The sequence below is a fragment of the Crotalus tigris genome, unplaced genomic scaffold, assembly GCF_016545835.1.
Source record: "Crotalus tigris isolate CLP2741 ecotype Arizona unplaced genomic scaffold, ASM1654583v1 scf7180000018925.3142382, whole genome shotgun sequence".
NCBI lineage: Eukaryota > Metazoa > Chordata > Lepidosauria > Squamata > Viperidae > Crotalus > Crotalus tigris.
This window is the reverse complement of record NW_024097278.1, coordinates 2,614,987-2,637,802: the sequence shown is the minus strand read 5'-3', so window position 1 is coordinate 2,637,802 and position 22,816 is coordinate 2,614,987. Positions and strand designations below refer to the sequence as shown.

Here is a 22,816-nt window from a genome sequence, read left to right as displayed (position 1 = left end):
TTCGAGCTTTCTCTATCCTTGTCTTTACTTCAACGGTCATGTCCCAGCTTTCATGCAAATTGGAACCGAGGTGTGTGATCCTTTCAACATTATTTATTTATGGGTGTCTCTATGCAGAGGCATCCTAACTAATTAAAAAAAAATGGCCGTACTTATTCCATAGTCCCAAATCTCCACACTAGAGCACTCCATCTTCTCATGTGATGTTAAAGGCCAGCTTTCCCCCCCCCCCTGTGTTCTTGCTTTGCATCCATCCTCTGTCCAATCACTGCAGGAAAGTATTTCATACAGCATTCTGATTTAGGGGGTTTCTCCCCCTACCCGTATGGAGGGGATTTTTTCCGATGACGCAATTTCAAGGCAAATGAAGGACCGGCTTGTCCCAAAGGATGCCGTTTCCTTACCTACAGGAAACTCTGAAGCAACCAGGTGGCATCTAGCCAACACAAACCTGTCTGTCTGAACACAGCACAACACAAACATTACATTCTGACACTCATCTGCCTCCAGGAAGTATCTTTCAAGCCTGGCGCCTTTCACACGGGTTTGACGGACATAAAAATCGTGGTTGGAAGTGCAAAATAGAAAGAGATATTGATGGGGTGGGGGAGGGAAAGGGGGGGGAACCTTGTCCTGAAAACTTGAAATATAAATCTATATAGAGGTACTTAAAAAGGTAGGCTGGTTGCCAAAAGACTCACATCTACAGGTCCTTCTGAGATCACTATTCAGGGAAAATAATTTAGAACAGGAGCTCACCTTCCAATATGCTGCTGTGCACTAGTGGCTCACGACAAAGGTCAGGGAGAAACTTATCAGAAACAGACAGGCCCAGCTGCAAAACTGTAAACAGAAGCCCATGAGGCTGCCTGACTAACCACATCCAAGGGAAAGCAAGACCTCCAGAAGAAAAGTTTGAAAACCTCTTGGCAGCCTGAAAATCCTCAGGAATGAACTTGTTTTGGTCACAAGAGTTGAACTGTGACGCAGATAACCAGGCTCAACCTTCAGTATTTCAGCTGGAATATAGATTCTACATGGGATACTCTAACCAGGCATTCTTCAGATGTGTTGGGGAACTACAATTCTCTGACCTCCTAGCCATCCAGCATGGCTGAGGGCTGCATTCCCCACACATCTTGACCTCCAGCCTGGAACTTCTAGGATAGGGGTGTCAAACTGCCGGCTCGTGAGCCAGATGCATCATGCGGAAACTGCGCCCACCCCAGCTCTGGCAAGGGGAAAAAAGTCACGATACATCACAACACGTCAGGTGACATGACGAGTTTGACACCCCTGCTCTAGGAGAAGGAGGCTGACAAGTCTTGCAGCATGAGTCTAAAGCAGTTCCAGTCCACCCAAGCTGATTTGCTGAGGTGAAACACGTGGCTTTTGGCTTCAGAAAAGAACCATGTTATCTTCATGGCCTGAACTGCTTCCACTTCATTACAGTCTAAAGCCATATTCCCAACCATAGCAACTTTAAGATAAGTAGACTTCCACTCCCAGAATTTCCCAGCCACAATGGACTTCCACTCTCAGAATTCCTCAGTCTGCCATTTTGGCTGGGGAATTCTGGGAACTGAAGTCCACATATCTTAAAGTTGCCAAGGTTAAACAACTTGGGTCTAATGTCTCAATAGCAGAGTCACTGCTGATGTTACCTACTTGGGCAGGGGTCTTCAAACTTGGCCCTTTTACGGCTTGTGGACTTCAACTCCCAGAACTCCTCAGCTGAGGAATTCCGGGAGTTGAACTCCACAAGTCTTAAAAAGGCCAAGTTTGAAGACCCCTGTACTTGGATAATGAAACATCTGCAAGCAAAACAAACAAACAAAAAAAAAAACAGGCTCAGAGAGCACCAAGGACTCCACAGACCAATGTCTCCATGATTTTGCCTTGTTGGATCATTTTTGAAACATTGCTCCCTCTGCTACATTAGGGAGAGGGTGAGCTAGTGGTATCCATCAAATAAAACTGCTGCAGATATGACAATCAACATGCTTGCTGAGGACTTCACACTCATAAACCATAAGAAACCATCAGAAGCACACCAAGAAAGAAATGAAAGTGCTCCCAAAAGGATAACTACATCCAAACAAGTTCCTTTTAAAATCTAGTCTGAAGCTGATTTGAGTGCATGCGTTCTCTTCCTTCTTCGAAATACGCAATTTAGAATAGCCAGCAAAAAAAAAGGTCTCGTGTTTTTCTTCTTAAATGTATCAATACACATTCTTCCGTGAAATCTCGAACAGCTATTTGATTATAGTCAAGTCACTTTGAATTATACCAAAGGCACATTACAATTTTATAGGAAGGAGTTATCGCTCAGCGCATCTGCTTCCCATCTAACATGCCTGCAACTCCTGACAACAAAGCCAAAGAAGAAATAAAGACCATAGCTACAACTTGCAGTTTGGCATAATTTAGGAAATTGTGTCTCGTGTAGGGTTTGGGGTGTGTGTGTGTGACCGTCTGTGTTTATCCTCATAAAAGTTATTTCATAACCGTAGGATAAAACCTTAGGCTTCATGTCTTCTCAAGAAAACCTGAAATTGCTCTTGCATCAAATGGCATTAAATGGTGGGTTGATAGGAAAGTAACATCCATGTTACTAACTTAACAACTGCAGGGATTCACTTAACAACTGAGGCGAGAAAGGTCATAAAATGGGGAAAAATCCACTTAACAAATGTTTCATTTAGCAACAGGACTACCTTTAGGTAAATGAAACATTTGTTAAGTGGATTTTTCCCCATTTTATGACTTTTCTCGCCTCAGTTGTTAAGTGAATCCCTGCAGTTGTTAAGTTAGTAACACGGATGTTAAGCGAATTTGGCTTTCCCCGTTGACTTTGCTGGTCCGAAGGTCGCCGAAGGGAATTGCGTCACCTCGGGATTCTGTGATCGTCGTAATGTGAGTCAGTTTTCAGGCTTCCAAATTTTGATCATGTGACCGTGGGGATGCTGCAATGGTTGTAAGTGTGAAAAACGGTCATAAGTCATTTTTTTTCAGTGCCGCTGTAACTTTGAGTGATCACTAACTGAACTAGTGTTAAGTCGAGGCCTACCTTTTTTTTTTTTTTGTTACTGAAGAAGCCTGCTTTTGTCAACAACTTTGCTTTAGGTGTTTGTTTGGTGGAGGGGCTCAATTTGAAAGGGGAATAATGAATTCCAATTTAGAAATTTAGCCTTGAATACAGGCCATTCATTTGGCAGTTATAAGTTCCTAATTTTGGAAACAATTCTTCAGTGAAGATAAGGAGATGGAGACCATGGTTTGGGACCATTTCACTGATGACCTTCCCAGTTCATACTTCCTAAACTATTACATGCTCGCTTTTCTGAATAAATCTTTACCATGGACTTTGACCAACCCAAGGACAAACCATGTTAGGGAACAATACATACAATGCAAACTTGCATTCAACTGCCAGATTGACAAGAGCTGATATATCACACTGCAAATCAATCCATGCAATTTAGCCAGCTATCACCAACTGATTTATTGATTTATTGAATGTATCAGATGATAACTCAATGCAGCGGCCATTAAAATATGCACATTTCCCCACGGTACAGTATGCAAATTTAAAAGGTACTGCCAAATGGGGAAATCAGGAGATTCAAGCAGTTCAAAGGACTATAAAGATTTATTGCAAGCTTAAGCTCTCTAGAGCATGGGTGTCAAACTTGCCATGTCACATGATGTGTTGCGACGTATCACGACTTTTTTCACATTGCCGGAACTGAGGTGGTGCAGCCTCTGCATGATGCAATCGGCCCAGTTTGACACCCCTGCTCTAGAAGAATCTGGCTGTTAAAGGAAATGAGCGGGAGATAAGAGGGACATTCAAGGTGGGCTGGACTTTGATCTCCTGCAGGGGGCACGCAGCGACTCGTGGCTTATGAGATGTTTGACCCCCCCTCCCTCGGGATCAGCCTGGTCATCTCTTACAGGTACGTGGTATATTTTAAAAATGTATTTTTAAAAGTTTATCGGACAAACATACATTAAGAAACTAAAAACAGATATATTAAAATGGATATATCGATGCGCATAAACATTTTTGGGCTATTTTTTAAAAGAACATCCAAACAAGGAACTAGTTCTAGAATGAAACTAGAATCAGTTCTGGAACAAAAGAGGTACTAAACTAAATCAAATGTGATGCATTCCCCCCCCCCCCATTAACTATAAGGGCCTCAGTGTGTTTTTGATGACTTCTAACAATAAGAATCTGTTCCTTCTTTTTCTTGTATCAATATGTAGAAGCGAAGTGAAATATGAGTGTTTCTCCATGAAGACTGACCTTGTTTGCATGTAGCTGTCATAATACACGGGGAAAGATAGAGCAAGATGTTACAACTGTTTACATTCTAGCTCCACGGAGGGCAAAAGTCCAGCTGATATTTATCCTATTATATTGCTTTCTTGCTCCGAGGGCTCTGCGGGCTGACAAACCCAGTTTATTAAAAGCAAGCTATGTAACCATGGGAGGTTGGATTATTAAACCCACATGATGGCATAGGACAAACGATCCAAGCTTTTCACAAAATTACTGGGAGGAGGCAGATTGGTTAAGAGGCAGACCTATTGATTCTGTAAATATGGATATACAACGATAAACTGACCTTTTTTCCATTTTTGTTTAAGTCAACTAAGCTGAGCAGAAAGATGTGGTCCTTAGCACCGAGCAGGAGATGACCTCTTTCTTCGTCAAGGAGCAGGGTCCGAAAATCCAGTCCCTCCACTGAGCCCAGGAATGGAACGCAGCTGTTCGAAAGCAGCAAGTCTGTGAGAGAATGAACAAAATCCTTGGAACCAAGAACGTGTAAACACTGCTCGTTGGTGTCTTCTGTAAATATATGCACCCAGCAGGACCTTCGTTGGTTAGGATAACAAAGTGGAGTTAGCAAAAATCTCTTGCCGGAGAACACAAGGCAGAGGAAGGTTAGCACGGTATCTTTTTCTCATAAGCCCACATTTATCAAAACTGAGATTAGGTCATCTCTATAAGCATTTGAATTTCTACCTTGATATATATATATATATATATATATATATATATATATATATATATATATATATATATATATATATATCAAGGTAGATAGGGCCATTAATCAAGAAGGATGGCCCTATCACATGGGCAATGAGTAAGCAGTTAGACCAGCAAGGTGTATAAAAAGAATTTCCCCACTCCCTGAGCTTCACTCTGAGGATGCTGGCAGGGGACCAGCGAAAGCTAAGTTGTTTCTTTTAACATTGTAAATAGTTGGTTTTATTGTTTTTAAATATCTTTTTAGTAATAAACAACTGGTTTATACCTCTCCCGGAGATCGAAGGTTGTGTTATTGAACAAATATGCCCGGGATTCACATTTTTGCAGCTATCAAGGATATATATATCCTAGCCAAGCCCCTACCCAATCAGAACACACCTCCACCCAATCAGAACACAGCCAAGCTCCCACCCAATCAGTTCATACCCCCACTGGCAGTTAAAAGGAAGAAACAGCTAAGACCACACATTGCTCCTCGAAGCACGAAGCTGAAAACACCAGCCTGAAGATGACGAATGGGACTTCGTCGAAACATCACCAAGACACTTCCAATTTTACGCGGGAGAAAACCCGAATAACCAAGAATAAATAATAAATATAAAATATAATATATATATAATATATATATATATATATATATATATGTAGGTCTTTGGTTGTTCGGGTTTTCTCCCGCGTAAAATTGGAAGTGTCTTGGCAACGTTTCGACGAAGTCCCATTCGTCATCTTCAGGCCTCAGAAAACATATATATATGTGTATATATATATGTATATATATATTCAAATTTCTTTTTTTGTTGACAAATAGTTAAAGAGTTAAATGGGAGACTAGAATAGCTATTTCAAGCTTTTTAGCTCTCATCAGCTAGCCATACCCTTTATGGGATTCGAACCTGCATACTGGGCAGTTTTATTAACGTCCAGGCCACCGGCTCTCCTCCCCTCTTTTGTCAGTCCAGCCAAGGGAATATATAGAAAGTTTTTTTTCTGGTCAGACCGGTCTAGTTGATGCACCTTCGGTTTGTTTGTTTTTTTGACTGCTATATTGCAGTTCTACTATTATGATCACTTTTACCTTGCAGCCCCAAACTAGGAGCGTTAAGCAGGCTCAAGCTGTTACTGCAATACACTACATATTCGAATTTCTTTTTTTGTTGACAAAGAGTTAAAGAGTTAAATGGGAGACTAGAATAGCTATTTCAAGCTTTTTAGCTCTCATCAGCTAGCCATACCGTTTATGGAATTTGAACCAAAAAAAAAAAAAAATGAAGTCCAGAAGAAGATCTGAAAAACAAATCTTAGAAGAAATGGTTTAAAGAATGGGCAATGCAGAAGAGAACAGAGGAGATCAAAAGGAGGAAGAAGGCACTTGTTCTCTGTTGGTCCTGCAGGCAGGACCAGAAACAGTGGAAAGCTGAATCAGATATTAGCAGGAAGAATGTCCTGCTAATAAGAGATGTCAACTAATAGAGGAAGTTGCCTTGGAAAATGGGATAATTCTTTTCACCGGAGCTCTTCAAATTCAGCCAAATGCTTTAGAGATCCTATATTTCAGTTTGGCCAGAGCTTCATATCTGATTCCAAAGCATCATTCTACGGATTCCCTGTGACCCCAGAAAGACACCAGAGTTTTAAGGGAAGAGCTAAATCTGTGCCTCCTTTTGGTCCATTTCAGAATCACATGTGAAGCCCTCCAACTTAACAGCCCTCTCTAGACAGAGAGCAGTGGCTTTGCCATATTTATTTGGCCTTCCTGTTTTCACTACAATTACAATAATGAACCCTTTTGACTGAACCGATTCCAAGGGCTTTAGACTTCTCCAAAGAGAGAAAATTATGCAGTGTACTATATAAGGAGTTGCCTGACATTTTGGGAAGCCATACGCATTGAATAAATAAATACATTTCCTTGAAATACCTCCTTCTCTGTCATAGGACCGGCTTAGCCATCAATGTCATGATCAGAAAAGGCAGCCTGAGGTCTTCGGGCACAAAACAGCCCCATTACAACTTTGAAGACATAATTGTACATACTATTTTCAAATTAAGTTTGACAGATGGCACAGTTGCATAAATAGGCCTTTTAAAAATATTGTGGCTATTATAATTACTATTACTGAGCTGATGAAATGCTCTTTGATGCCTTCCAATTATTGGTAACAGAACAATAAGCCCGCTGGGTTCATAGAATGTATCCAGTCCAAATAATTGGCTTATAAACATTGTAAGTGAAAATGTGTCCAATCTAAAGCAGTTGTCATTACAAAGACAATCTTGGGCTGTGGATTTGCGCAGGTTCCCTTGTTATAACCCAGCTTATCTTACGTCTTCTACTGCCAAGCAAAGCAAAGTCATCTTGTTACTCAAGCAGTTAAAAATGTACTTTTTTTTTTAAAAGAAAATTGTCTACATGCTTAGCTGTTTATCTGATGCATGGAAAAGACCTATGTTTCACCTAATCTGAAAATAAAACTGAAGAACGAAATTAACTGTTGGTACTTCCCTATTTACACCAATTTATTAATGTCATCAGCACTAAGCATTGTGAGAAGAAAGATAGTTTAGACAACGTTAGGTATCTTAAAGTGGTTTTGCAGAAAGCGTTACGTGTTAAAATAGTTTAGACAACGTTAGGTATCTTAAAGTGGTTTTGCAGAAAGCGTTACGTGTTAAACATGCGGCTGGGGAATTCTGAGAGATTTATTCATTCACTCATTCATTTATGAATGTATTTATTGAATTTATTTGCCATCCATCTTGTAGCAAATTACTTCAATGGAAGCAGAGATGAAGTCCACATCTTAAAACTGCTGAGATTGAGAAACACAAAGGTGAATCTGTCAAAAACCTGACAGTGAGAATAATTAATCAGTGGAACAGCTTCCCTCTAGAAGCTGTAGGTCAGTGATGGTGAAATCTTTAGAGACTGAGTGCCCAAACTGCAACCCAAAACCCACTTATGCATCATCAAGTGTCAGGTGGGTGTGGCCCATTGGGTGGGCATGGCCAATTGGGTGGGCGTGGCTGTGGTGGTAACAGCAGACTGGTTGGGACTAAAAAGTTCAATCAATCGATTCCAACTTTGCAAGATCTTTTTTTTCCCGCGAGAAGTTGAAATTGACTGAACCTTTTTTTTTTTTTTTGCACACGGCAGTGGAGGCCTAAAGCAAAAAGATTTTATAAAACCCAGCTGAAGGCCTAGGACTGGGGCGACAGCACGCATGCCCACAGAGAGGGCTCTGAGTGCCGCCTCTGGCATCCGTGCCCTAGGTTCACCATCACTGCTGTAGGTGCTCCAACACTGGAAGAGATTGGACAGCTATTTTTTCTGGAATGATACACAGGGTCTCCTGCATGAGTGGAGGGTTGGATTAGAAGACCTTCCAAGGTCGCTTCCAACTCTGGTATTCTGCTGCGACTGTTCCTCTGGTGTTTCAAAGTGGTCCTCTGTCCCTCTGGGGCACATGCCAGAAACCACGTGCCTGCATGAACCCTGACTTGCACAGTATGTAGCACATTGCATCTGACACTTAGCACCTAGTGCCAAGGCTGACTGTGTGGCCATCAATACTTGGAAGAAAGCTTTGCTTTGTGTGAATCTTCTGTATAGCAAGGACAGAAGAGTTTATTGAAGTTTATTGAGTTTATTATTGAAGGACGAGTTCATTCCAAAACACAACAGCCCCTTTCAGAGGCGTGTGCCAAGAAACAGAAAGGTCACTTGGAACATGCCAGTTGTGTCTCTTCATACACTCTGAGTGTCCCAAGGAGAGAAGAGAGTGCACAACCCCAGAGACAAACACCACCACTTGACTTCCGACAGCACAAAAGAACAAATAAAGCAGAAAAGAGCTAAACACCACCACATTTGGTAAACGCTGTCCTATCCAGGCCCTGGCCTTAAGCGGGAAGCCATTCAGGGATCCAATTCAGTTCTTGTTATCTCTCTTAACTGGAAATGAAACAAACGAGTTTTAATTCATAGCAGTCACTTCAATCTCTCTTCCCCATCTTTTACAACTCGGTTAGCTTTCCAGCTTCATGGCTAAAGCAATCAACACACTGAGCCCTTGGGAAAAATAGCCAAAGGCTAATTTGAATGGAAGCTGTGGGGCTCTGCTATAAAAGAAGAAATAAAATCTTTTATGCCCCTGACAAATTTCATTTCATGCTGCCTGTTGGGAACATCCTAAATGGCTTCTGAGTTCCTTACAGTGCAAACAGTCAATCTTAGAAATTACCGTAATGGATGATTTGCCCCATATGCCTCCATAACTCATATTCTCGTTCTCATTCACCTTCTCTCATACACTTTTTTTTTTAAAAAAAAGGTTTTTTTACAAACTGAAAATAAACAGATAAACCTGAAAAACGGAAAAACAATTCTGCTACAATTCATCAGCTGTGAGGAAAAAAAAAAAGGCAGAGATGCTTAAAAGATGCTATGAGTCAGGATAATTTAATTGAAAGCTGGGCTCTTATGTAATTCTATGAATCAATCCAGAAAGGAAGGAGAATACCTTACACCAGTGGTTCTCAACCTTTTTAATGCCGCGACCCCTAACCGGTCGTAAGTCAAGGACTACTCAATCGGTCGTAAGTCGAGGACTACTCAACTGGTGCAGCACCATTTGCAGAATGTACTTTTGGCGGGCTCAGCAGGGCAGAGACAGCCTGGACAATTCCTATTGGTTTTTGAAAGCCAATAGAATTAGACTCTATTCAAGAGAGTTTACTCTATTGGCTTTCAAAAGCCAATAGAATAAAAGGGAGTAGCACAACTAAGGAAAAGGGGGAAAAAATGGCGGACTGCGTTGTTTGGCGACCCCCGTGAAATGGTCGTTCGACCCCAAATGGGGTCCCGACGTACAGGTTGAGAACCACTGCCTTACACTAAGCAGAAGTTTATCTGGAGGGAAATAGTAGAAACAGACCATGATGGAGATAAGCTAACATTTCAATGTGAGTGCACATTTATCTCCCAGTCTGAAAGGTGCACTTGAATCCTGATAGCATCCAAGAGCCACACTTCAGAAACAAAATTAAAAACTAAGCTTGATTTAATTTAATGTTGTCAGGCCAAGAAGGTGGACCAGGCCAAGAAACAGACGCCATGTAGGCCTAAAACTACTTTTACGAGAACACTACATTAACAGAATCTTACAAGTTTCCATTTGCCTCTCTTCTCCCTTTTCATCTTCTTGAGAACTGGAGAGGGGAAGTTGCCTGTCTTGAGACATTGTCGTACATTTCTCTCTTTGTCTGGGCTTAAGTCACGTTTATCTCTTTGTTGCCTTGGTAACAGGTCTTCCTCGTCTCCATTCTCTACTACCAAAACTCTTCAGCTCATTGACCCCTTCATGAAGTTTCAGATTGTTCATTGACTCTCCTCCAACATTTATTACATGAAAACTTAGTAATTACTAATCTGCTATGAATAAGGATAATAAAAAACCAATAATGGATAATCCCATCAACCCTGAGGGTCAATGTATTGACCACTTTAGACAGCCCTGCGCTATTCTTTCTACAAATCTATGTTTAAATAGAGGGATTTTGATCACAACCCATATATTTAATCATTTCCCTATTCTCTCATGTTAAATAGTAAATTTGGTTGCAATTTGTAAGATACTCTGGGGCAGGGCTTTTCAACCTTTTCACCCGTTGTACCACTTTTAGGATATGGCAACATCCGAGTACCACCAGTCACCTAACAAGGTGTCAAAAAAAAAAAAAAGGAAAAAAGTGATAAAGTACAGGTAGTCCTTGACTTACAACAGTTTGCTTAGTGACTGTTTGAAGTTACAATAGCACTGAAAAAAGTGCCCCCCCCCAAGCCACAGCCGACAACTGCCTGCCCACCCGGCAGCGCTCTTCCTCCTGTCTGAGGTTTTCATTGTTGTGAGCATTTCTGTTGAGGATTGGCAGCGGGGATGGGGTGGGAAGTGTTTGGTTTTTATTCCCCCTCGTCTGCTGGGTGGTTGCAGCAGGTTTTGGTCACTTCACATGACCCTGGGATACTGTGACCGTCAAAAATATGAATCAGTTGCCAAGCATCTGAATATAAATCACAAGACCCTGGAGATGCTGCAACATTCCAGCTAAACAGTGCTTCTTCTGGGCTCAGCAGAAGTGCTAGGATCAGCACCGAGCTCCAGCTGGAGCGTGGCACTGATCCTGGCACTTCTGCTGAGCCCTGACAGCCCTGCAGCTCCAGCCATCTCTCGCTCAGGCTTGTGCGGTGCTGCCACCGGTTCAGCTCATTCCCCTCCCCTGCTACCACTTTTCTAGGATGGTCGCGTATCACCTGCCAGGTGCCAATCTACCACAGGTGGTACCTGTACCACTGGTTGAAAAGCCCTGCTCTGGGGTGTGAGGGAGTTAAGTCGTGCACACCTGTCCTAAATTCAGGACAAGAAAAGCCAAGCTGAAGCAAAGGAGATGCAGAAGCCAAGTGGCACCAGGTCCAAATGAGGTCTGAAGAAGACGTTGGAGACCAAACAATGTTCTCATCAGAAGAACTCTGTGCAACCTTCCAGACTAAAAGATTCAGAGAACCCAGGAGGGCTCCCATTTAATGGATTTATTCTCAGTCCCTTTTTTATCTTCCAACTCATTCACATTTCCCCTTCTGGCAGCCTTTGAAAAGGAACTCTACTGTTTCCAGCTACAGCACCATCTCTGGAAAAGAGGGCTGAATCCAACAAGTTGCAAGCAGGTTCTATGAGACCAACCTGGGCTTTGAGGCATGACTTTTGCCTTTCAACACACACCACCCTCCTGGCTGTATTAAATGTGTTCCTCCAATGGGATTCCAAGGTGGCATTTAGAAAGAGCCAAAGCTTCTCAGGCAAACAGAGCAAATAGGTAGGACTGAAGTACTGGCCCAATAGCTAGCTAGTAGTCCAGGGCAGAATATATTTTGCTGTTATTGGATTTTTGACTAATTGATTGGTTTGCCAAGTTGCCCCTGGACACTACCATCTAGTTACAGAATCTAACTTGTCATGTTATCATTATGTTTGTTATTTCTTGGTTCTCCCTTTCAGTAGGACAGGAAATTCTACGCATCATATCATATCATACAAGTTGCTTCCTGGTCGTCCTTGCCAAGATGTACAGGAAAGCAATGGGTCAAGTGTAGCAAGCATTCCTGGTGAAAGGAAGCAAAGACTCAGGGAGAAGAAGGACAGAAGAAACTCTTCTAGGTTCAAGCCAGCTGTTCCACTGTCTCCACCACCTCCGTTTCTTTCTCCATCCAAGCCGTGTCCTAGCTCATCCCTGGGTCTTAGCCAGGTCCACTGGAGAATTATGATGCCGTATCATATGGAGAAATATTTATTTCCCTTTCTCTCCCTCCTGCTTCCAATGGAGACCCTCTTGCAATTCCAAAAAAGCAAAACTCAGATAAGTTCATAACTAGTTACACTGTCACAAGGCTGACAAGGGTCAGTTCTCAAAGGTTATTCTTAGTTCAGCTGCCCTGATGTTACTGAGGGAAGGCCGGTCTGCAGGATAGTGGAAGGGATAATTAACAGAGAGGAAACACAGAAGTCAGTAGAAACATGACCATCCATATTTAGCATCTAAAATTGAGGGGAAAAACATCACAAAAACTATGTATTTATCCACTTAGGCTGAGTCTCTCTGCCATCACTTCTCCAAACTTGTAGCTGGTCTTTACTTCCAGCATCTGGCGCTGTGTTTGTGGAGACATGTTTCATTGAAATTTTTGACTTCCTTCAGAATAATTCAGATGTTTCAACCAGGAGGAAATGCCAACACTTCTTTGGCTAGGAAGACTGCAGATTCACCCCACCATGAAGACCAGTAATGGGTAACCATGTTGGTTGAAAACTGGAAAATGCTTTATTAATTCAGCCATGGATCTCACTGCAGAATTTCAGAAATGCATCAGGGCTGCATCTCATTCTCAAAAGAAAGCCACTATTTTAAAGTCTCTTTATTCAGTGCCAAAAGTATAAAGGGACTTAAATAATTTGTGATCCTTTCATGCCATCCACAAGGAGACATTTCATATCCTTTTATATCTTTGTGGCATTTATATTAAACCATCTTTATGCGACATTCCAAGTTATTGTCTTAGTAGTGTTGATTTTTAATGGCCTTTTATTGTGACACTATCAGTGAAGGACTCATAAACCAAGTTTCACAAATCTTCAATCCTGTTGCCAGATTAGGTTACTCAACCTAATCAAAACAAAAACCAAATGAAGATTTCTGTTGAAAAGTTTTGTTTGGCCAAGTAAATTCCATTTTCAGAAGGCCTGGTGACAACTGTGCTGCATGCTTTTATTTAATAAGATAAATTATCTCCTACAAATCTTGAAAAATACCATAGAAAAGTCGCTGCCAGAACACACAGCACAGATCCCAACCATACTGGATGTAATGGCACTTGTTCTATGCAATGTTTTGCTCAATGAAATGTTGGTTGTTAACCAGCATAAACTATAAAATAAACACGCGTAGAGCTATAAATAAATCTATTGGAAGATGTGGCGAGACCTGGCCGTTAGAACTGCCAAGATTTGAATATGACTGAATGGATTATTAGTATCAACAAATAAATCTGTAAGTCTAAAATTTGTAAGTTAATACAAATTGATTGAACTAACTTAATTTAAAATAACCTACCCTACCCAGATTCAGGACAAGGAACAATGGATAGATTATAATCAAGAATAGAAGCAACCTAGAATTAAGGAGAAATTTTCTGACAGTGAGAATAATTCATCAGTGGAACTGCTTCCCTCCAGAAGTTTTGGGTGCTCCAACACTGGAGGCTTTTAAAGAGAGACTGGACAGCCTTTTGTCTGAAATAGTATAGGGTTTTCTGCTTGAGCAGGGTGTTGGAGTAGAAATAATAACAATAATAATAACAATAATAATAATAGTAGTAGTAGTAGTAGTAGTAGTAGTAGTAGTAGTAGTAGTAGTAAAGTTGGAAGGGATCTTGGAGGTCATCTAGTCCAACCCCCTGCTCAGGCAGGAAACCCTATACCATTTCGGACAAATGGCTGGCCAGTCTCTTCTTAAAAACCTCCAGTGTTGGAGCATTCACGGTTTCTGGAGGCAGGTTGTTCCACTGATTAATTGTTCTAACTGTCAGGAAGTTTCTCCTTAGTTCTAGGTTGCTTCTCTCCTTGTTTAGTTTCCATCCGCTGCTTCTTGTCCTGCCTTTAGGCGTTTTGGAGAATAGCTTGACTCCCTCTTCTTTGTGGCAAACACACATTGCATTGAAAAGTCTAAGAAGAGTAAACAGAGGCTATAAAAAAAAACATGTACCTTTGTAAAACAGCTTAAGTCTTGGAACATTGTGCTTTGATGTCCCCTCAACTGAGGAGAGCAGAATCCCCCAAAATAAAAGTAGACATATAAGTTGTGGCTTGGAAACACTCGCCCTGTTCATGCCTTCACAATTTTGCCTTCTGTTCATATTGCAGAAAACTTGTCTTTTCTTAGTTAATCCAATGAGATCTGTAATAAAAGAAACAAAAGAGCATCTTTAGCAAACAGAGCTTGGAAAAACACTTCAGCTAAACTGTAAATTGTTCAACAGCTACCCATTATATTTTAAAAGCTCAGACTATTTATGATGACCAGTATACCCATCCCTCACCAAGGATAAATGAATAAAAACAGTGCTTTGAGATAAATTGATCATATTTGTACCAGTTGTTGCCACATGTTCGCAGACCCTGAAAAAGCAACTTACAACCTAGTTCTGAAGTTCAGACAGCTGGAGTGTTCATCTTCTCAGGATGCACTAAGCCCCAAAATTAAGTTCAATTCCAAATTGGAAAATTCATAAAATATATTTGTTTCCATTTGACTGATCTGGAACTACACAGTTCAACTATACTGAAGAAATCGGGGTCTTATGTTTTATGATTAAAATTAGTTGTTGCTGGTATGTTGTATGTTGTTTGCCAAAACGTAATGTAAATTTGTAAATGCTACAAGTTCTTATAAAATATAAAGGACTGCTAATTTTTCACAAAAGAAGAGATGGTGAGGATGTGTTAAATGCCTTTAAATAAGTGTGTGTGTGTGTGTGTGTTTGTATATATCCTCTGAAGAAGTATATATTCTTCTTCGGAGGATATAAAATTCGGCAAATACTAAATTAAGAATCAAATCTTTAAATTTTGGAAAATATTTTTGCTTCCTTGCATTGTTGCAGTTATTTTGGGGTGGTAATTTCTGTGAAAAAGCTGTGCCTGTTGAGGTATATCTGGGCAAGAAACGTGTCACGTTTCAGAAGAACAGATACACAGATTAGGGAATTGTGAAAAATGGAAAACAGCTTAAGGAGTTTTGATTATTTTCTGCTCCATTAGCGTGGAAGTCAGAGAAAGTGAGATATGAGAGGGACTGATGATGGATATAGAGAGGTGAAGGACCCGAACAGCTGCTATTTTCAAAGCAAGCTCCCAATGTGACATCCTGCAGGCTTCATCAGAAATTCTTTTTTTCAGATTCATGCTTCTTGGAAGAAGAACTCATAAAGAGCTTTGAACCCTGGAACAATCCTTCTCTCTAGATATTGTTTAGCAATGTTCATGAACCCAAAAGAATTGAACAGGATGGGTTTGTGCACCCAGAAACCTCCCTACTCTTTATCTAATTTCCATAAGTTGGCATCTATGCCTCCCAGGATGACAGTTTTACACACCATCTGGGATTCTCATAAAATAAGATCTCAAATCTTCAGAAGAGCATTCACTTTCAGATACATTAAAGCAGTGGTTCTCAACCTTTTTAATGCCACGACCCCCAACCAGTCGTAAGTCGAGGACTACTCAACCGGTCGTAAGTCGAGGACTACTCAACTGGTGCAGCACCGTTTGCAGAATGGGACTTTTGGCGGGCTCAGCAGGGCAGAGACAGCCTGGACAATTCCTATTGGCTTTTGAAAGCCAATAGAATTAGACTCTATTCAAGAGAGTCTATTCTATTGGCTTTCAAAAGCCAATAGAATAAAAGGGAGTAGCACAGCTAAGGAAAAGGGGGGGGAAATGGCGGACTGCGTTGTTTGGCGACCCCCGTGAAATGGTTGTTCGACCCCAAATGGGGTCCCGACCCACAGGTTGAGAACCACTGCATTAAAATACCTTTTCAGACCTCCTGCATGAGTCCATGGAGGTTGGGGACCGAAGGCCATGATCGGCACCTCACTCCATCTTCAATTAGATAAACACTCAAAGGGGATTTTGGTGTGTGTGTGTGTGTGTATGTGTGTGTGTGTGTGTGAAGAGTGCTTCTGGTCAGACTTGACTCCTAGTGACACACCACACAGCATGAGATTTCAGTATTTCCCCACAAGACTTTGTGGAGAATTCAGGTGGCCATACCCAAATTTCAGAAGATTTCAAGAATCTCACATGACAGTTCATGACTTCTCATCTATGAGAAAAACCTGAAGTGACACTTATTGGCACAGAGAGAGGAAAAACTGAACCAAAAGAACAGACTCTATTGAATCCACATAGGACACACTGAATCTGGCTACAAAATGAACTTGGGCTTACTGGAGAGATGTGTATTTTCTGCATATTTCCTTTTGTCTATTTATTCCAAAACATCACTCAGATGGAACACAACACAAAGGGTCCCTTTATACCTACAGCAGCTGGACAGCCAGCCAAGGCCAGCTGATATGTTCGGTTCATTCATTCAGGCCTGGCTGTTCTCAGGACAGGCGAAGATCAAATTTTATACCACGTCTTCCTCCAGAAGCAGAAATAAGCTCTTAAGCAGGTAGCCAGGTAGCCAATAGCATATTTTCTTCTTACTGACAGGGAATAATCAAATTATATTAATATTCTATGGTCTCCTCTCCAATTAAATTTTAAAAAGTGTGTGTGTGTGTGTGTGTGTGTGTGTGTGTGTGTGTGCAGGTGTATCACAAGGTGATACCATGTGTGTCCAATCACACTTGGCCAATAAAGAATTCTCTTCTCTTCTCTTCTCTACTTCCTATTTCTACTCTGTTCTGCTCTGCTCTGCTCTGCTCTACTCTACTCTACTCTACTCTACTCTACTCTATTCCTATTCTACTCTACTCTACTCCACTCTACTCTACTCTATTCCTATTCTACTCTATTCCTATTCTATCTATTTCTATTCTATTTGTATTCTATTTCTACTCTACTCTACTCTACTCTACTCTACTCTACTGTACTCTACTCTACTCTACTCTACTCTACTCTATTCTACTCACATATCTATGGGCATGGTTGTGGCCACATTTTTGTAACAGCACCACATTTCATGAGATTTCAGTATTCTCCCATAAGACGTTGTGAGACTTTAGGCAGCTAACCCCAAATTTCATAAGATTTCAGAAATCTCACATGACTAGTTCTCACCCATGCTTACTGAAATCTGGTGAGATTTGACAATATTCAATCTTTTTGTGTATTTAAAAAATTGCACCATGTTGCACAAGAGCTCACTGTTTTTTCAAGGAATCTGCCTTACAAAATGCCCTTTCCCTACACAACCATGACTGCAATCAACCATGGTTACTTTGAAAAAATTCAACACTGTCTAGGACAGGGGCAGGCAACCTTGGCTCTTTTATGACTCGTGACTTCGACTCCCAGAATTCCTGATTCAGCCATGCTGAGGGGAAAGGGAGAGGTTTCCAAGCGGAGCCATGCTGGCTCAGGAATTCTGGGAGTTGAAGTCCACGAGTCATAAAAGAGCTAAGGTTGCCTACCCCTGAGCTAGGAATAGTGGAGAATGGAAGTCCAATACATCTGGATGGTACTTGGTTGGGGAAAAAAATCAGATTCTCTCACAGGCCAGTTCACTTTGAAAAGCTTTAAGGTATGTTAACTTCATCTCCCAGAATTCCCCAGCCACCTGCTTAACATTTAACACTATTTTTTCTTAATTTCTCCCTCTTTTTGATATCCGTTTTTCTCTGTGATTGGTAGAGATGCTATTAAAGCCTGCATGGATACATTTCCCTCCAAGAAGTCCTTTCTTTGTTACTGGTCTTCAACCATGTTGCAAGCAGCCACATCTTCTCTTTTAAAAAGGGATTGGACAACCATTTGTCTGAGATGGTATAGGGCAGTGGTGGCGAACCTATGGCACGCATGCCAGAGGCGGCACTCGGAGCCCTCTCTGTGGGCACACATGCCATTGCCCCAGCCTCACTTTCCTCCATGACCCCCTCCTCACTAGCAGCCCCCCTGGAGGAGAGTCGCCCCTGAGCATGGCCCACATGGAGCAGCGCAGGCAAGGACATGGCAGCCAGGCAGCGTAGACAAGACTCTGCCCTCATGGCCCATCCCACACAATTGATGCTGCGGGGCACAGGCACAGGCGTGGCCACCATGGCGCTGCTGGGCTGCCTGGGCAATCTGTGGCAGGTCCTGGAGGTGGTGAGTGGCCCTGTGGGCAGGCAGGGTGGGGGATGGGGGGGGGCGGAGGAGGCTGGGGCAGGGGATGGAGCTGGGGCGGGGCTAGTTTTTAGACACTCAGTCTCTAAGACGTTCATCATCACTGGTATAGGACTTCTTGCCTGACCAGAGGGTTGGACTAGAAGACCTCCAAGGTCCCTTCCAACTCTTGTCATTCTGTTATTACTTTTTGCAAATCCACTTTAAGATACATAAAGGAAGGAGGTATCTTCCCTTCATTGATTGCATAATGGAAAAAAAGGGGTGGGGTAAAAATCTCAGAAATAAAATACCTAAAGTAAAGATTGTTGAGATGTTCTTCTGAAAACTTTTTCAATTGATTAAGTTGATGGAGCTAGTTTCCACACAGAAAAACAGCTGTGAGTATAATGTCCCCCTCTTACTATATCCTTGCCAAGTCAGGTTATTTACCTATATTGCCAAAAGTGTTTTCTGTTTTCCCTTATAATTGATCACCAAAGGCTGAAAACCTAAGCAACCAGGCGCAGTCAGACTAATTTCAGAGTTCAGCCAGGACTCTGACTCAACAAGGGCCCGGCTGCCCTTCCCTGGAGGGCCTCATTAGGATGGAATTTATGATTTTCCGGGCGTGGCTCTTGAGCCTCTGCTCAAAAACCTGGACCCTTTAAACCGGAGACCTCAACCCCAAATATTTGATGTACTCCTGGAATTCTCATTAAGGTAAACTTTGCAATTCAAATTTTCGAATGTTTGGAATGTTTGCCCTACTCTTCCCCTCCCTTCCTCAATTTGCAAATATCTGGAATTTGAGCATTTAACAGCATCACCCGTTGGTCTTGACAACTCTCTGAAAAGGAAGCCCTGCACTTATTTAACAGTGGCCAGATGTCCTGAATTACTTGGCCTCCGCCTTAAATAGGTCTGTTTTGGATCGCAGATTTAGAGTAAACTGGCCCCGCACATTTTCTGGGACTTACATTTACTTGAATTGAAGAGGGCTTCCTTTCTGATACAATTTACAATTATAAGAGAAGTCATTTTCTTTAAAGAAATGGTTACGACACAATTTCAGAAAAAAAACATACCTAGTGTTAACTGGTTGTTATGTATTTAAGGCTATTGTTGAAATAATTATCAATTTCTCACTAGTTCTACCATTCTATTAAATAAAGGTTAACAACATCAACAACAATTAATAGTAGTAGTAGTAGTAGTAGTAGTAGTAGTGGTGGTGGTGGTAGTGGTAGTAGTAGTAGTAATGTTGGAAGGGACCTTGGAGGTCAGCTAATCCATCCCCCTGTTCAGTCAGGAAACCCTATACCAGTGATGACGAACCTATGGCACGTGTGCCAGAGGCGGCACTCAGAGCCCTCTCTGTGGGCATGCCCGCCACTGCTGCCAGCATCTCACACAGGTCCCTTAGGCTGCTGCTGGCACCTGGAGCAACCGCCCCGCCCAGTACAAAGGAGGTGAAGTGGCCAGCTAGCAAGCTCGAATAGAGGTGGTAGAGCACGCCCCCATGCACTCGCTGGCCTGTGTGCGGGGGCCGATGGTGTCAGGCAGCAGCCGTCCCTGCCTCGCCTGGCCTTGCCCTGTAGCAATGGCACCCCACCCTACCCCCTGCCTCACCCTGCAGGAAAAGCTTCCTGTCCACCACCCCACCCATCAGAGATCCCCTGGATCTCCCCCAATCCTGCCCAGCCCCCACAGGTGTCCCCCCACGAGCAACATCAAGGTGGCCACGTCCACCCCAACCATGCCAACCCAATCTGCCATGACTACTGTAGCTCTTCAAATACAGAATAGCTGTGACTCACATAATCAATAATCAACTGCTACTGCAGCAAAAATAATCAATTAAAAAAAGACAAAAAGGACCAGGTAGTGGACGTGGAGGTGGCTGGAGAAAACCGAATAAAAGAGAAAGAACTAGAGAAAATCATAAAATACGAAGACCAGCAAGTAGAAGTAGAACAACTGTGGCAAAAGAAAACAAAGATAGGACCAAGAGTAATAGATTTTGGAATTGTCCAAAAACAACTGGAGCACCAATTCGGCACCATCGGCAGTGACAAAATCACTTGCACTTCAGTCAATTGCAAAAGGCAGGTTTTATTTGGTACAGGTTACATCCTGTGACAATGCCTTTAGCAATCCTAACCCTAGTCCTAACTCTTGGGAAGGACTCAACAGGTGGCCAAAATGCCAGACCCAGTCTAAAATCTGTGCAACCCACCATAATAGTAATAATAACAACTTCCCAGTTCCCATTCCTATCAGAGTTGTGTTAACACATGCAACGTTTCTACCCTTTGTCTCTTATAACTTTTGTAGCAGTGTTTGGTCTGATCCATAAGCAATGTTTAATTATTTTCTACTCTGCTTTTTAAAACAATGAATAAATCTAGGTTATTAACTTTATATTGACATATTTTTTATGTCCAAACGTGAAATAAATCGAATGTTATTCTATCTTCATGTTAGTTCCCTCTTCCCCTTGCACTTCAATTTATTATATATGTATATAGAAAAGAAAATATATAATCTCAACTTAAAATCCTAAATCTAGATCTGGAAAAAGGATGCCCAAAAGGAATCATGTCAAAATAGCACACTGAAGTCAAAGAATGTCATTTTTAAAATGCAGCTACCTTCCAAAGAAATGAACTGAATGTTTTGTTAGTATAAATAATATATAATTAAACCACCATAAAATATCACCACAGAACTTCTATCCAAGCAAAACTTTTGTATAAAGTTGACAGCAAATTAAATACTTTGAAAACTTCAAAGTAATGCAAACCAAACAATCTGTAGAAGCAAGTCAATGTGCAGAGCACATTTCCTTCATAGGTTAGTGCCTTCCATGTAAGTCAGTCTTAATGCACTTTGATTTCCAAATATTCATATAAAATGGTGGAAAGAAACAAAAATTGGAAGCTGGTATACTTTATTCACGAACAAGTTACATTATGTCAAATGGAAAATTGTTTATTTCAAAGTTTGCAGACTGTGACATGTTATATAAATCAACATTCACCACAGTTGCAAAATCCAAACATGACAAGTTTGGAAAATAGAGAAGCAACCCAAACAGAGGTTTTCAAACTTTTCCTCAAGAAACTCCTTCTACTGTGCAACGTTGACATGAGAAGCTGCCACCGGCCTGCCCGACAATTTTTTAATGTATTAAAAATTCCGCACAGTGCCCTAATCCGGTAGATTTTAGTTACTGATAAGTAAATAATGAACCATTCCATTTTGTGAGGAATGGCAGTAGTGGCCAAAATTGTGGAAACCTTTTGGGAAAAGTGTACATTTGAGGTTTCGTGACTAATAATAACACTGCTTTCTTTGGAGTAGTACCATAAAAATATATATCAGTGGAAAGATAATTTAATCAAGAATATAATGCAACAAAGTTTGTTCAATTATCTGTATTCTATGAAAAGTTATAGCCAAATAACCAGAAAAAGGAAGCACAACATGCTTAGGTTGATATCAGGTAGCTTTCCCTTTCCTTCATCTGATTGTAGCCAATGAGTGTTTAGAGAGCCAATCGGGTGTCATCTTGTTTTGGCAATGAGCCAATCAGATCACAGTAGGATTCAGTTATTGATATCATGTATTGAAGCTGAGAAGAGGACATGTGTCAGTGTGTTATGTGATCGCTATCAAGTTGGTTGGGTTTTTTTGTGTTCTTTCATTTAGTGAGCTTGCAAAACGTAATAAAATTAAAGTAATGGTGCAAAGAGTTGACTGGTTGCCCAGAAAGCGATGTAAAATAGTATTATGAAGTGAACAAGGCTACAGTTATAAAGAAATTAGAAGAAAAATTGATGAAAACTTGACCAAAGGTGGCATTTCTACTGTATATTTTTCCCAAAAGGTTTCCACAATTTTGATCACTACTGTACATGCTGAAGCTAGCCAGACTTCAACATTGCTCACAACACAAATAGGCAATTAATTATTTAGCATTGAGATACTGTATTTTCTCAAAATCATTTAGACTGGAAGCTGCAGGAAGCGAGACTATGGAAAAGTGACAACACCAGAAGTTGATTTTGTTCTTTGGTGTCTTGATATACAACACTTACAAGAACTGATTGATTACAAAAGCTAGTGCCACTTTTTTTCTTCTTGGCATCTGCCCCCCCCCCCAGATTCAGGAATTGGGGACGTGTCCTCCAATCTTCCATAAATGGTTTGTTCAGTCATGTTTTTACATGACTTGAGAGCATCTAAAATACATCTCTGTTCATAGGGAACTTTTCCTAACTTAATTGGGAGATGATCATTGGAGTAGAGTAGATTTTCTTGGGTT

General features: G+C 41.3%; 1 protein-coding gene across 6 annotated transcripts in view; it reads right to left on the bottom strand.

Annotated features, from left to right (window-relative positions):
- SEMA3D (semaphorin 3D) overlaps window positions 1-22,816 on the bottom strand; it is a 135,921-nt gene that overhangs the window by 79,829 nt on the left and 33,276 nt on the right. For 3 of the 6 annotated variants that reach the window (XM_039357520.1, XM_039357515.1, XM_039357519.1), the window contains exons 2-3: window positions 14,378-14,569; window positions 4,635-4,795 (exon numbers count right to left, since the gene is read on the bottom strand). In XM_039357520.1, the coding sequence (XP_039213454.1) occupies window positions 4,635-4,795; window positions 14,378-14,569 (353 nt within the window). Of the gene's footprint in view, window positions 1-4,634; window positions 4,796-14,377; window positions 14,570-16,715; window positions 16,887-22,816 lie in introns of all 6 variants that reach the window. The other 3 variants (XM_039357516.1, XM_039357517.1, XM_039357518.1) reach the window with 2 other exon arrangements.